General features: G+C 42.5%; 1 protein-coding gene across 1 annotated transcript; it reads left to right on the top strand.

The window, feature by feature from the left end:
• The first annotated feature begins 991 nt into the window (after positions 1-991).
• On the top strand, positions 992-13,510 carry LOC104957814 (testis-expressed sequence 2 protein-like). The gene is made up of 12 exons (XM_010785489.1): positions 992-1,174; positions 3,544-4,865; positions 5,598-5,798; positions 7,471-7,750; positions 7,898-8,085; positions 9,341-9,541; positions 10,479-10,578; positions 11,025-11,157; positions 11,251-11,388; positions 11,947-12,156; positions 12,245-12,365; positions 12,794-13,510. Exons 2-12 carry the CDS (start codon positions 3,690-3,692, stop codon positions 12,938-12,940), a joined length of 2,895 nt encoding a protein of 964 aa, XP_010783791.1. The 5' UTR covers positions 992-1,174; positions 3,544-3,689; the 3' UTR covers positions 12,941-13,510.
• The last annotated feature ends 494 nt before the right edge of the window (positions 13,511-14,004 follow it).

Below are 14,004 nucleotides of genomic sequence, written 5' to 3'. Positions count from 1 at the left end.
TCTGGTCCGCTCTGAGGGTCCTGGTTGAAAAGGGCAGAAGGCAACATTAAAACATGCACATCCTAAAAACCAAACGCTAGCTGTCAACCTCCTTCAGCTCTGTTCTCTCTATATACTTTGTGTTGACTCCTTTACCAAAATTAATGACGAAGAGCACCAGATTAAGAGGAATTTTATCACACTAGACACACTAGACACATTAAACTGGGCTCTGTGCAGTACACACTCACTCATTTACGGTCCACATATGTATATCTTTTTACACTAAACCATATTTAATTCCACTTTACTGTATTACATTTTACATTCATTTGTATCTAATTCTATTTTACAAATTCATTGAATTATTCCTGAATTGTAAATGCTGAGTCCCTTGCACCGTACTCTTTCCATATTTTGTGTGTCTTGCTTTATTTTGATTTGTTTATGTTTTAGTTAAACTACATGTTGCACTGTTGGAGTAACCTGGGACTTTCATTGTCAACAACTATACTGTAGCTATTGTGCATAACCTTTCAAGTCTATGATGATTGTAGATAATTGCCTTATTCACACTAAATTAATCCTCAATAGTGAGATACATAATAGAAATTAGTTAAAACCAGATATTTCCATCCCTTTTAGTCAATGACAAGGAATGATTTTGTCTTTTTGAATAAAAGGATGTTGTTCAGTAACTTTGAGCATCATTTTCCAGGTCATGCAATTACATAATGGTGCGTATGGACTGCGGTGTCAGAGTTGAGCTCGGTGTGTGTTTTGACGCCGAGGACAGCAGCCGAGAGGAGGAGTCGCTCCGTCAACTGTTGGCCTCTCGAGTCTAATCTGGATTACCGCTGTGTCCAGGCTGCAGCCAGGGCTCCAATAATCACATTATTCCGAATTGACGTCTCCCGAAGACGCGGTGTGACACGGTGCTGCTGACGCGTTCATTTTAAAGCTGAACTGTAAAATATTTTCAAGGTGTTTGGATGATTTTGCCACGAAGATTGACTACACATCCAGTGAAGTTGAGTGAATATTTGTAGACTGCGATGGTGCGCATCCCCGCGCGCAGTACCCCGCGCGCTGCAGCATCCACACTGTGCACTGCAGCCTGTACTTGAAGCACGTTTCTACACAAACCTCTGCCACTGAGATCACAAGAGCAGCTGGTGCAACATGCCACATTCAGGTAAGTCCTGTGCGTTGACTGATGCAGCAGTTAAACTCATGCAGCAAACACATGTTTTTGTGATATACATGTAATAGCAGTAGAATACCTGCCTTTTATTTGGAAATATAAGATTTATGGTGAGGACATGCTTGATGGATTTGTCCTATCTTGAAATGCACAAAGTTTATTGGGACAAAGGGGACTCATTTAAATGCCTGACTGATTGTTTGGCTTACACTGTCTATTAACAGTGAACCTTCTTTTAAGCCCTGGAGATATTGGCTTAATGATTTGCATAATGAGATGAAGTGCAGCTTTACTAAAACTGACTCTGTGATACCCTGACAAACTCAGAGTGCTGTGCCAAATGTGTCAGCCATTAGGTTAAAATGGCAGTTGGGGTGAGGATTAAGCCTTTAAAATAAACGTTGTGTCTCATTGTGTGATGCCAGGCTGCTATAGACAGTCACATTTAATCATACCGCACTCCAATGGGTTTCAATTATGTCTCTCTAAGATTGAAAAAAAATATTTTTGTATCTCATTGTCGATTGATAGGTTAAGTGGATAATCGATAGGGAAAGACAGCAGGATTCTATCCCATGTTGACGTCAGAGATAAAAGTGAGATTTTCTGATGTTCACTTCATTTCTTCCCCTCCCTTTTAATCCATTGTTACTGCTTCACCAGTCATTATAGACTGTGGAATAAACCTAGACCATCATCATCTGCAAATACACAGGGTGTAATGTTACTATTTCTCTGATACCCTAAGAAAATATTCTGTAGAACTAGGATAGCGAAGGACTTTTTTAAACTTACTAACTTTTCCTTCAAATAGGCCTCTTGTTACCTCCAGTCAGCAATATGACTACATTGAACTCAACTTTCTTCTCCGTATTGGATGGCCTGCAGTCACTTGGGGCTTACCTGTTGGAAGTTGAAAGATTGCTTTGTTGATTCACATAATAGTTATAGTTGCTGCTTTAATGTGAACTTTCTTGTTCAAAATCCAATCCAATCCACTTTATTTATATAGCCCATATTAAAAACAGAGGGTTTTACCGAAGTGCTTCACAGGAGACATAACATTATAATAAAATATAATATTACAATAATAGATAAAAGGCACACATAAGAATAGATAAAAAGGCACATAAGGGCTATGGACAGACAAATAAAAGCATAACAATCGATAAAACATAGCTCAAACTGACTCGAAAGCGAGGGAAAAGAGGTGGGTCTTCAGGCGGGACTTAAACGTTTGAAGGGTGGGCGACAATTTGACATGGGGGGGCAGGTCGTTCCAGAGCCTGGGGGCTACCGCTGAGAAGGCTCGGTCTCCCCTGGTCTTCTTCCTAGTTTTTGGGACTACCAGCAGCAGCAGCTGATCAGCTGACCTCAAAGCCCTTGAGGGGGTGTACACCTCACCACAGTAAATGACATTACTCAGTACATTTGGACTTCATAGCTCAGTTCTTTCTCGAAGGCTGCCCCCCCACGCTAATTAGTGTACATTTGTCATGTGTTTGATCATTGACTTTAACTACAATCCTCCTTATTATATAACAGCACATTCTGCTACACTTTCCCCTCCCAAGGGACAGACCAAAGACATTGATTTTCTGTCTTCCTGCAGAAGTTCTTCCTCAGTCTTGGCTGGAAAGCTGCCAAATCCTTGCTGACTCCGTCTTCCACAGAGCAGCAGAGGTTTTCCTCTCTCTGTCAGCACCAACTGATCCAAACTAAGTCCGAAATAGAAATTGATTAGAGTAATGCAGGGTTGTCTGGAGCAGGATAAGCACTGACAGAGCAGCACTTTTTGTTAATTAGATTTGACAAACAGTTCAGCAGGTTGGTGTTAGAAATGAACATCTCTCCAGAGTGCAGAGAAGTGAAAGATAAGGTGGGAGCCAATGGGAAAGTTGAATTGTACTGCAACATGGTAACAAATCACTATCTGTAGCCTAAACAATTGGTTTAATCAAGGTTAGGGAAATAATTTAAAATATATTGGATAACGGCCAATCATTGCTCAAGTGTTTACCGTTTCATTTTCTGCTGATCCTTTTTTGTAAAAATGTGGCCTCAATAATGGCAGGAACATTTGTTTGTGACATCAGTATCCTCTTCTGTTGTGTAAGGAATCTGGCTGCAGTGTTTGCTATGTGAACAAGAAGATACAAAAAAAATCATGGTTTAAAGGGAAGAGAACATTTTAAGAGCAATGGACAAGACTAGGCGGGAAGTCAGAGCGGTGGATGAACAAAAAGCATAGAGGTTTAATGTCAAATGTTATGCTGCCATTAAAAATAATGATGTTGCTACACAAGGTGGTTTTAGCTTTGGAAAATGACAACATTTTAAATACATTTTTCACTTTCCAGCATCCAAAATGATGTACTACAAGTTACCCGAAGAGGACATTACAAATCTTCATGCAGTTAAAGACTCCCTAGCGCCTTGCTCAATGTCTTCAGGGACCCAGTTTTGTTGACCACATTCTCTCAATAGCTTCTTGTTGATGGCCAACATGGAAGAAAGCAAGCTTATCTTCAGCCTGGACAGCCGTAATGAAGGTCCCACAGTGGCTTTTTCCAAAGACAAACCAGAAGACAGGAAAAGCCAGCCTGACCTCAGCCTGGGGATGGATTTCGACTTGAACCTCAGTCACCGATCCCAGCCCCCCTTCCTGCCTCACTCCCCCTCCTCACCGGGCTCTTTAGCTGATCTGTCAGCATCATCAGCTGATATACTTCTCACCAGCAATCTTATCAAATCCTCCTTCACAGAGCTGGAGCCGAGGGAGAGCAGCTCCCTGCGGGGGAAACCTCTGCTCAGTCTGGTCAAGTCTCTGAGCACAGAGATTTCCCGCCGGGTCGAGCCAGAGGTTAACCTCTCCAAGTCAGACTCCAAGCTGCATATGCATCCCTGGAAGCAGGTTACCCATCCAAAAATCTCAGAGGTCAGGTCTGAAGCAGGAGGGCTGTATGAGGATGATGACTGGGAATCTCCTCTTTCTGCTGGCGGCCTGCCTCCCCCTGAGCCCCGAGGCAGCTCCCTGATAGCTGAGCTGGAGGACACGCGGAGGAAGTTCTCCGAGGCCATGCAGGATCCGCTAAGCATGCTGAGTAAGATAATGGGGGAGGAAAACTCTGGCAGCCCCAAGCAGTGGAAGGCCTCTGGTGCCGAAGACTCACCAACATCCCAAGGCAGCTGCGGGAGAGAATTGGGAAGTGAAGATGCAGAACTTAAGTGCCGGAGGAGAGCTGAAGGTGCGTGTGACATGCCACTAAAAAGACTCAGAAAAGCCTCCTTAACTGAATCCTCTACATCCTTAGACCACCATAGAAGTGACAGCCATTTGGAAATCCGCACTTATGGAGATGTGATTCAGGTGGTGGAGCTCCAGAATGGATCCAGAGAGACACATCATAGATCTTACGCCCAGTCTCGAGTCAGAGTGCCAGGATCTTCGCTGCCTCTTCACTGGCTCTTCCCTGTGGGGCTTCTAGCTTATGGCTTCTTCGTGCTGCCCCTGCCCTCCTATGTGACTGGTCTGTCCGTGGGGGTTGCATGTGGCTTCATGTTGGGCCTGATGGTGGTGTTCATGTTTGCACCACGACGCTCGTCTTCCAGTTGGAGTAAATCAAAGGCCTTGAACATGGATCTACTGGATGAAGGACTCGCTGATCGAGAAATCCTAGAGGTAACAAGTTATTCAAATATAACAGAGGTGTAAACATTAGTTAAAGTCAAAAGTCAAAGTCAACTTTATTGTCAATCTCAAAATATGTTTGTACACACAGAAAATTAGGGTGACATTTCATCCGTCTCTTTCCTTTTTTTTAATTCAAACTCTCTCTTTTTCTTTCAAATGTGTTACACATGTAAGTGTAGCAGAGAAGGAGAAGCCACTCTCTGTTTTCCTTTTACACATTTGGCTATATGTAAATGAGGATGAAGCTCTAAGGTTCGAGAGATCAAAACAACAAGCAGTTGCCATGTGAGGCATTGGATGGCTTCATTGCTGTCTTTGGTGTTTTATGGATTACTTTTCCGATAATTACGGTATTGAAAAATTCCCTCAGACACAGGTTATTTTGATAATAGCTTTCTCAGAGCACTTCTTGACCGCTCTGCTGAGAGAGTGGGGCACACTGCTAAATTAATGCAGAGTAAGCAATTCGAATGGCGGCAATTTAGGAGAATAGAGTAATAACTAACAACGGGCTTGGGGCTAATTCAATTACTCGTCCGCAGTGTTAAATGAGATGCATATTCTGTCTCATGTTTCCCCTCCTGCTGAGCTGTGTTGTCGCAGTTTGAACCACTCACAGTGAATACAATATCTATTATATTCCTGACTAGATTTGATGCTATTGGTTTATATATTTTCGGACTCACTGGTGGTTAAATATCCTCATTATTTTTCTACCAGGGTTGGATGAATGAGACACATAGCTACGACCCTGAGACCTTCAACCCCTCCATCACACACTCTGTGTACGTCACCCTGGAGGGCAGCCGGCTGCGTCTGGCATACCCACGGGCCAACATCCCCCGGTGGGCAGCGTTCGACAAGACGCCCCAGGAGGCCGTCTTTTTGCGTTCGCGCACTTACCAGCTGGCCAACTGCAAGGTCAGTGTGATATACAGAAAATAGACTCATTTCTGGGACCCAGGGTAGGCATGTCACTCAGAGGTGAGTAAAAGAGAAGGTGACCTCTCACCTGAACTCTTATCTCTCTGCACCCATATTGTCATCTAACACTGAGGGTGAAAGACCAGAAGGGTTACAACTGAAGTGATGATGCTCTGAATACATTTGAACCGGTTCCAGTAGCAGCCTACGATTGCTCCCATAGTGTGATGAAATAAAGCTAACACACAATATAACCAACGTGGGGGAGTGCTGAGGTCCTGGTGAACCGTCAACTCAACTTGTAGCTTCCAGCATTTCTTGTAGAAGGAAAATAAAGTAAACTTACTTCGACATAATATACATATCTGCATTAAAATGAGTAAAAACAAGAAGACTTATGGTATTTATGTTGCTAGGTTGTGTACTAACATCATTCCAAATGTCAATGAATATACAAATGTCAAAGTAAGAAGTGTCATTTGAACTTTGACATTTAATCTTTGTTCTTGCTTAGCATTGTGGTATTCTCCCAGAAGCTGATACAAATTGATTGTATATCTAGTTGCAAGTCACATACACAAGATACTTTTTTCTATTTTGTCTTTTTAAGCTACACTGAACAAAAATATAAACGCAACACTTTTGTTTTTGCTCCCATTTTTCATGAGATGAACTCAAAGATCTAAAACATTTTCTATATACACAAAATAACCATTTATCTCAAATATTGTTCACAAATTATTGCACAGGTGTGCCTTAGGCTGGCCACAATAAAAGGCCACTCTGAAACGTGCATTTTGACAACCAGTCAGTATCTGGTGTGAGGGTTAGGGTTAGGGTTAGGGTAATGTTGTGAATCGAGTGGCCCATGGTGGTGGTGGGGTTATGGTATGGGCAGGCGTATGTTATGGACGATGAACACAGGCCACTCGATTCACAACATTACCCTAACCCTAACCCTAACCCTCATACCAGATACTGACTGGTTGTCAAAATGCACGTTTCAGAGTGACCTTTTATTGTGGCCAGCCTAAGGCACACCTGTGCAATAATCATGCTGTCTAATCAGCATCTTGATATGCCACACCTGTGAGGNGGCAGGAACTGGAACACGCTGTCGTATACGTCGATCCAGAGCATCCCAAACATGCTCAATGGGTGACATGTTAGGGTTAGGGTTAGGGAAGTGCTCACTATCACTGATTTTTTCAAATTTGTGAACAATATTTGAGAGAAATGGTTATTTTGTGTATATAGAAAATGTTTTAGATCTTTGAGTTCATCTCATGAAAAATGGGAGCAAAAACAAAAGTGTTGCGTTTATATTTTTGTTCAGTGTATATATTGAAGAAGATGAAGGATTTTATAAATCAAACTTCAGGGAAACCAGCTGACTCAATGCTAGCCGTTAGCTTGCTGCCCAACCAACCTATGTCCACTGAAATACATCTATGAAACATTCATTTTTAACATGCTTAACTGCTTTATTTATTGTGTTTACCAGTATTACCCGATTGTGTGCTATAATGATATAGTAATTATAACCACGGGAAGCTGATTGCAAGGACACACTTTCTTTCACACTACTTTACATGCCAGCAAACGTTGTCTTTTGTTATTGTTTTGATTCCTAGTAGCAGAAAATGACATATTATGCATTTAATCCCAGGTGTCTCTGTTGCCGCCTGGATTGGCTCGCAAGAGGATCTGGAACAGGAAGTACCCCATCTGCCTCATTCTGTCTGAGGGGGAGGTTGGGGAGGAGAGCGTGGTGGAAGGGCAGGGGGAGGAAGAAAGGGCAGAGAGAAACATCGCCCCCGACCACCAGCTTCCTGTCACCTTGTACCTGTTTGGCCGAACAGGAAGAGAGAAGGAGGAGTGGTTCCAGCACTTCCTGTCTGCTTCCCAGGCTGCAGCCACGAGCAGTTTGAGTGAGGAGGAGAACGCAGGTAAGACAACGCTTTGGGTTGGGAATTAAGCCATATCAACTGTAAAAGTCATTGATGAAATCCAGTACAGGACAGATTATGCAAAATGGTCCTTTCTTTATATTTACCAACTCCATCAGCCCAGTCTGTCTTTTCTCTGTCACTCAGAAACACCATGTGCTGGAGACACTGCCAAAGGAAGCACAGAGGAGCTGAATGAGTTGCCAGGAGCCATGAAAACTAGAATGCTTTTGGACTACAGCTCCTACATGACGCAACTAATTGGCATGCAGAGCTGCAATCTCACCCCGAGCCCCTGCCAGAGTGACAAGGGAAGCCCCACGACCCAAAAGAAGGTCAATGAGCAACACTTTTATTCAGCTTTTCGATGTATTGTCAAGGGTAACTCTGCAGTAATGGGGGTTGTAAAGGGTGAGCAGATATCAGAACGCTTTCTCTGCTCTACTTACCCTCTGCGTGTCTTGCTAATACTTCCATTGATCAGGGTTGGTCAATATCAGCTGCTGTTCCACTGTTCTGCTCTCACTCAGACCAGCCTTGTCTGGGATGCTGGTTCAGCTAAATCCATCCCTGCTGACTACACCAAATGTCAATGTGCAGAAATATCAAGTTTCACCCGGCTGAAAGGATGTTAATATAAAGGGAACTGCAGTATACCTGAATAATCCTGGCTTCAGTTTGGGATTGGCACCCCATGTAGAGACAGTCTGTCCTGATGTTAGAAGAAGGATTAAGAATCAGTAAGAGAGTCAGCATGAATTGGGATAGACTAGCATATAAATAGCAAACATTAAAAAGAAATATGGCACCTGAGCATGTCATATAACCTCTGAGAAGCTTGTGCAGATATATATAAACAGTCAAAACCTAATTTTTCCACCTCCGCAATATTGAAAAAATCCGACCCTCTCTCACCCGTCCTGCAGCCGAACGACTAATCCACGCCTTAATTTCCTCCCGCCTTGACTACTGCAACTCACTTCTTTACGGCATCAGCACTACATCCCTCAATAGACTCCAACGGGTTCAAACTCCTCACGCATACCAAATCATGGCATCACACCACCCCAGTCCTCAAAGACCTTCGCTGGCTTCCTTTCTCCCATCGCATCAACTACAAAATTCTGGTCCTCACCTACAAAGCACTCCACCATCTGGCCCCCCCTTATCTCACAAACCTTCTCACCCCCTCTCAACCCCCACGGTCCCTCAGATCCACCGCAGCCAGACTCCTATCCATTCCCACATCCAAACTCTGCAGCATTGGGGACAGAGCCTTCTCAGTAGCAGCTCCTAGGCTCTGGAATTCCCTCCCCCAAGATCTTCGTGACTCTGAGTCCCTCACAGTCTTTCAGTCCCGCCTCAAAACACATCTCTTCAACTCTGTCTGCCCATAAGCCCCCCTTCTCAATCAACTTCCTCTTGACTGCCTTGTTTATTTTATTTTATTTTATTTTTTGCCTGTCCTTGTTTGTCTACCCTCCTTCATACTGTAAAGCATCTTTGAGTTATAGAAAAGCGCTATATAAATATAATGTATTATTATTAATATATGACTTCTAAAGACTAATTTTTCATTAAACCCTGCAGATTCAGAATGAAGAGCATGGATCTGGAGGTCAGGCTGGAGCTGAGCCCAGTGCTGGTCCAGGGGCAGAAGGACCCTCTGCAGAGGGCCAGCCCACCTGGGTCAACTCCCTGGTGGGGCGGATCTTCTGGGACTTCTTGCGCGAGAAGTATTGGACCGATCAGGTGGCTCACAAGATCCAGAAGAAACTGAGCAAGATCAAGGTGAGGGTAGATGAGGATTGGGTTTTTTTCTTTGATGGATCATTTTAATCCTTGGGGGAGAAAATGATTGGTCTTATGAAAGTATGTTAATGCTGGACAGATGGTCTTCTTACATAAAATTGATGCAGTAAAAAGTCACAAATCTTTTGGAAATTGGTGCTATGACCAAAAAGAAAACAAGGACCGTGGTATTTTTATTGGCCAATGGGTATAAAACCTTGATTACACTTTTAAAATCGACGGGAATTTAAAAGATCTGGTAGAACAAATTGTATTCAGAGTGCTTGCAACATAGGAGGAAGTCTGACATTGTTCATTGCATGCAAATCCCAGATTGTGATTAAACAAAGCTGTATGAAAATCTGCAAAACTTCCTTTAACTGATGTTCTTGTTTTTCTCATATTCACATTTATCTGTAAGTTGACAAAATCAGCAGCACCATCATAAGTGTCATAGTGACTAATAACACGGTTTGGCAGGAGTCAGTATACTGTCGGTCAGACCTCTACAAGCTTTGTCACACAATGATACGACCTGAACATCAATGCTTTGTGCACACGGTCAAAAGATGTGACATTAGACACATCAACACTGCATCTGTCTTTTTCTGTCAGTGTGTGTGTTTGTGTGTGCTGTGTGTGAGAGTCTGCTGATAGTGCACTCCGAAGGCAGGAGGTGGGAGTGAGTAGTGGAGCACAGATGGCGCTGCAGCATCTCATTACTCATTTCCTGCTTTCCTCTTTGACACACCGTATCCTTTTTACTATATTGCTCCTCTGTCCTTCACGCTCACATACACACAAAGCAGGTTTCCCCTGCTCGCTCATTTGTATTAAGTATTTCTAAAAATAAATCACGGATTTCATTTGGATTTTGTCTTATGTCTTTTTGCCCAGCATATTTGTTAATTAAAGGTGTTGTTTGTCTCATTACAAGTTGCCATACTTCATGAATGAGCTGAAGCTGGCAGATCTGGACATGGGCACTTGTCTACCTCAAGTCCTCAGCACCTCCACACCTACACTGGACCGCAGAGGTACATTGTGTGTTTTTACACCAGTACATGCTGCTTTGCATAAGAATGCATCTATACTTGCTCTTGTTTATTTTTCCTTTTTTTTGTTTTACATGGCCTTTGTGTTTTCCTGATATCCCGACTTTCACTGTTTCTACTGTGTGTATGTTGAGGAGTCACAAAAAGCTCAACCGGACGGTCTCGACTTCTTCCCTCAGACACAATCCTGTAGTCAGTTTAGGCCATGATCTCATTTGTTTTATCTCAGAGTTTGATGCACCCGCCCTCGAAAGCTTTCAATTGTCTCCCGTTTAAGAGATTAGTAATCCTCTTGGAGAGGACAAAGCTTAGCTGACAATAACATGAGCAAACAATCCTCACTTGCTCTGACGTCCTTTCAGATCTAATTTGAACCTCTAAGCTGTCTTTATTCACATTCTCTCTCCTTGCCTCCCTTTATCCCAAAGGCCTTTGGCTGGAGCTGGAAGTGGTGTACACAGGCTGCCTTCAGATGACCCTGGAGACTAAGATGAACCTGTGTAAGCTGGGTAAAGATGGAGAGGATGAGGCTCACAGCGTTCCAGAAAGCCAGCCAGTTGGGTGAGGTCCATCAGAGTGTAAAGGTGGATGTTAGCATGCTGGAGGAGGAATTAGAAGCTTTTTATTAACAGGTAACAATGGTGTGATTTTCAGCTCCAAGCCCAGGCTGTGTATACTGGCTGATAGTGATGAAGAGTCATCCAGCGCAGGCTCGTCTGATGAAGAAGAAGCCCCGCCCTCTGAGCTGCAGGGGTCTCTGGGAGATAAGAACTCAGGGTTAGCAGCTGAGGGGTAAATTAACACCTTAATACCATACAGATCCAATACACGATTGATCATAGGTCACACAATTGCACTGCACTGCACTTACTTAGTCTTTAGGAGCGCTGTTATTTCTATATATTTAATTATATTTTAGGTAAAAAACGGAATCCCATTTGAGCAATTAGAACTTTTCCCACAACAACATGGAGTTACTATTTTCGTTGTCATTTTAATTTAATCTAGCACACCTCCTATAAGTGTATCCAGTATGGTCACCGTTCAGGAAAGATCCAGTTCATTTTGGAGTCCTTCAAAGGCAGAAATGGAAGAAAGAACATTTCCAAAACCACTGATTAACATACTTTTCTTTGACATTTCGTAAACTCATTGAGATTCAGATTTAACTACCACTTGAATGGGAAATAATAAATAAATAGAAGTTTTAAATGATTTCCACATATTTTCAAGTCTTCAATGGTTGGCAGAAAACAGCTGATTTAGCACCACTAATTGGGATATGCCTTGAAAGTGAAAGGTCTCACTCACAGTCCTTCACTGAGTCTGTGCCCTTGTCCTAATCCCCAGGCACACCAGTGGCAGCACCAGTAGGAAGATCCTGAGATTTGTGGACAAGATAACAAAGTCCAAGTATTTCCAGAAAGCCACAGAGAACGAGTACATCAGGAAGAAAATAGCTGAGGTGTCCAACATGCCTCTGATGCTCAGCGTCGAAGTCCTGGAGCTCTCCGGTACTCTGGCTGTAAACATCCCCCCTCCCCCTACTGACAGGATATGGTACTGTGTTTACTTGTCGTTTCGCACCATAAATTCAAAGGATCCTTTCTTTCTCATGCAGTTTTTTTCTCTTGTTCTATCCTCTTAGGTACAGTTTCCGGGTGCCTCCCAGGTTAGACCTTCACGTGAGACCGACACTCGGGGAGAGGGAGGTTACCTTCACTCATGTCACCGAGTGGATCGAGAAAAAACTGCAGTGTGAATTCCAGGTTAGTCCATCAGTGAATCTGTCTATACGCAATTAAGGATAAGTTAGTTTTACTACTTCACCTATCCACCCAATTCTTGGTCATTTATGAATGTATGCTCAAGGACCTTTTGTGGTTGCAGGGATTTTAAAAATTTTTATTGATTGTTTTATTAAATGCAGCTGACTCCTCTCTTTTGTTAATTAAGTAGCAGAATCCATATACTGGCTTTTGGCTAGGCTTAAACCATCTGTGGATTCATTGGATACCCAGTATGTTATTTTTTAAAGTTAGGCCAAATGCTAAATGAATAAAAACTTTTTGGGTGAAATTGAATGAGATACTTGTTTGGGAAGGGGAAGGGTGATAAACCAGGCAGTTAACTGCATGTAACTGACATTTGATTATCTAGATAAATATGGTTATTTAATTTGTTTCCCCCTCAACAGAAAGTGCTTGTAATGCCCAATATGGACGATCTATATCTGCCCCTGATGACATCTGGCCTGGACAACCCACCTGCATCCCACCAGTCGTCAATGCACTCCTCTTCCCACCAGTCCTCCACAGAGTCCCAGGACTACATGTCAGAGTAGTTCCCCTCTAAGGTCAGGTGGAAAGATGTTGATGCAAAACAGCCACTGTGCAGCTATTGCCTTGAATCTCTAATGGATGCTTCCAGAGGGTGCTGCAGCTGGGCACGGCTTGGTGTGTATCCTCCGGAGTGTGTCAGGATAGATGCCTCCTGAGGACAAACTGAGAATGGCAGAGACCTGGGGACTGTGAGAGTAGAGCTAAAGTGCCCCCTACTGTGAGGATGAGTGAACTGTACATCAGTGAGAGCACATCAAACACAAAACAGACACTTTTTTACTTGATGCCAACAATAATAAAAGATGCAAACAGTGGATGTCTAAACTGCACGTCAAGACAAGGTGTTGGTAATGAAAACTGATTGAAAAAAATAATGACTTAACAAACTATCCATGCATCCAACATGGATATGATAATGAAGATGATTGTGTTCCAAGGTACCATGGTGCATGTTATTTTTGAACGGCGTTAATATGCTGATGGATTTATCATTGATAAATAAAGTCAAAAACTTTGAATCTATGTTACCTGTTGAACCTAAACTCAGTTCAAATAGGAAGTGGTTCATATGGAAGCCTTGAGAGGCAAATGAGACAAAACTAATTCTTGTGATCAATTGTCTGAGCGTGATCCAAATTGTTTGGATAATTGCCAGGATCATATTTGTTAGGTTTCTTAAATATTTTTTTACTTTTGATAATGGGTAAAAAAGAAAAGGTTTGACTGTTTTTTTTGTCAGGATAATTTGTTTCGTTGTAAACCCATTCAGCCACAAGAGGCAGAAGTGCACGGCTACCCTTTAATTTGTCTCCCCCCCACCATATGTAGCAGATTTACCCTGTCCATGAATACAAAATTAATGTTGATTTAAGTAAAGTAATTGACTTTAAGTTGATACTTAAACATCTATATATTTTTTACCTGCCAAAACTTTTAAGGAACTAAGAAACATCATCCCTTTTTTTCCACCTATTTTAAAATCATAAAAATAAAAAACCCATAATTCTTCTATCTTGGCTCCTGGAAGTTGCAGTTTATATCGTTAAAACTCTAACACACCAATGCT

Source organism: Notothenia coriiceps, unplaced genomic scaffold (assembly GCF_000735185.1).
Source record: "Notothenia coriiceps isolate Sejong01 unplaced genomic scaffold, NC01 NC01_scaffold00000886, whole genome shotgun sequence".
Classification (NCBI taxonomy): Eukaryota; Metazoa; Chordata; class Actinopteri; order Perciformes; family Nototheniidae; genus Notothenia; species Notothenia coriiceps.
This window is presented reverse-complemented; position numbering and strand designations above follow the sequence as displayed.

What these genes read in the sequence shown, in the direction of transcription:
- LOC104957814 (XM_010785489.1), top strand. Translation starts at nt 3,690, where the DNA reads ATGGAAGAAAGCAAGCTTATCTTCAGCCTGGACAGCCGTAATGAAGGT. An exon ending in ACCAGCTGGCCAACTGCAAG is followed by an intron (nt 5,799 to 7,470) that starts GTCAGTGTGATA and finishes ATTTAATCCCAG; the next exon opens with GTGTCTCTGTTGCCGCCTGG. An exon ending in AACTGCAGTGTGAATTCCAG is followed by an intron (nt 12,366 to 12,793) that starts GTTAGTCCATCA and finishes CCCCCTCAACAG; the next exon opens with AAAGTGCTTGTAATGCCCAA.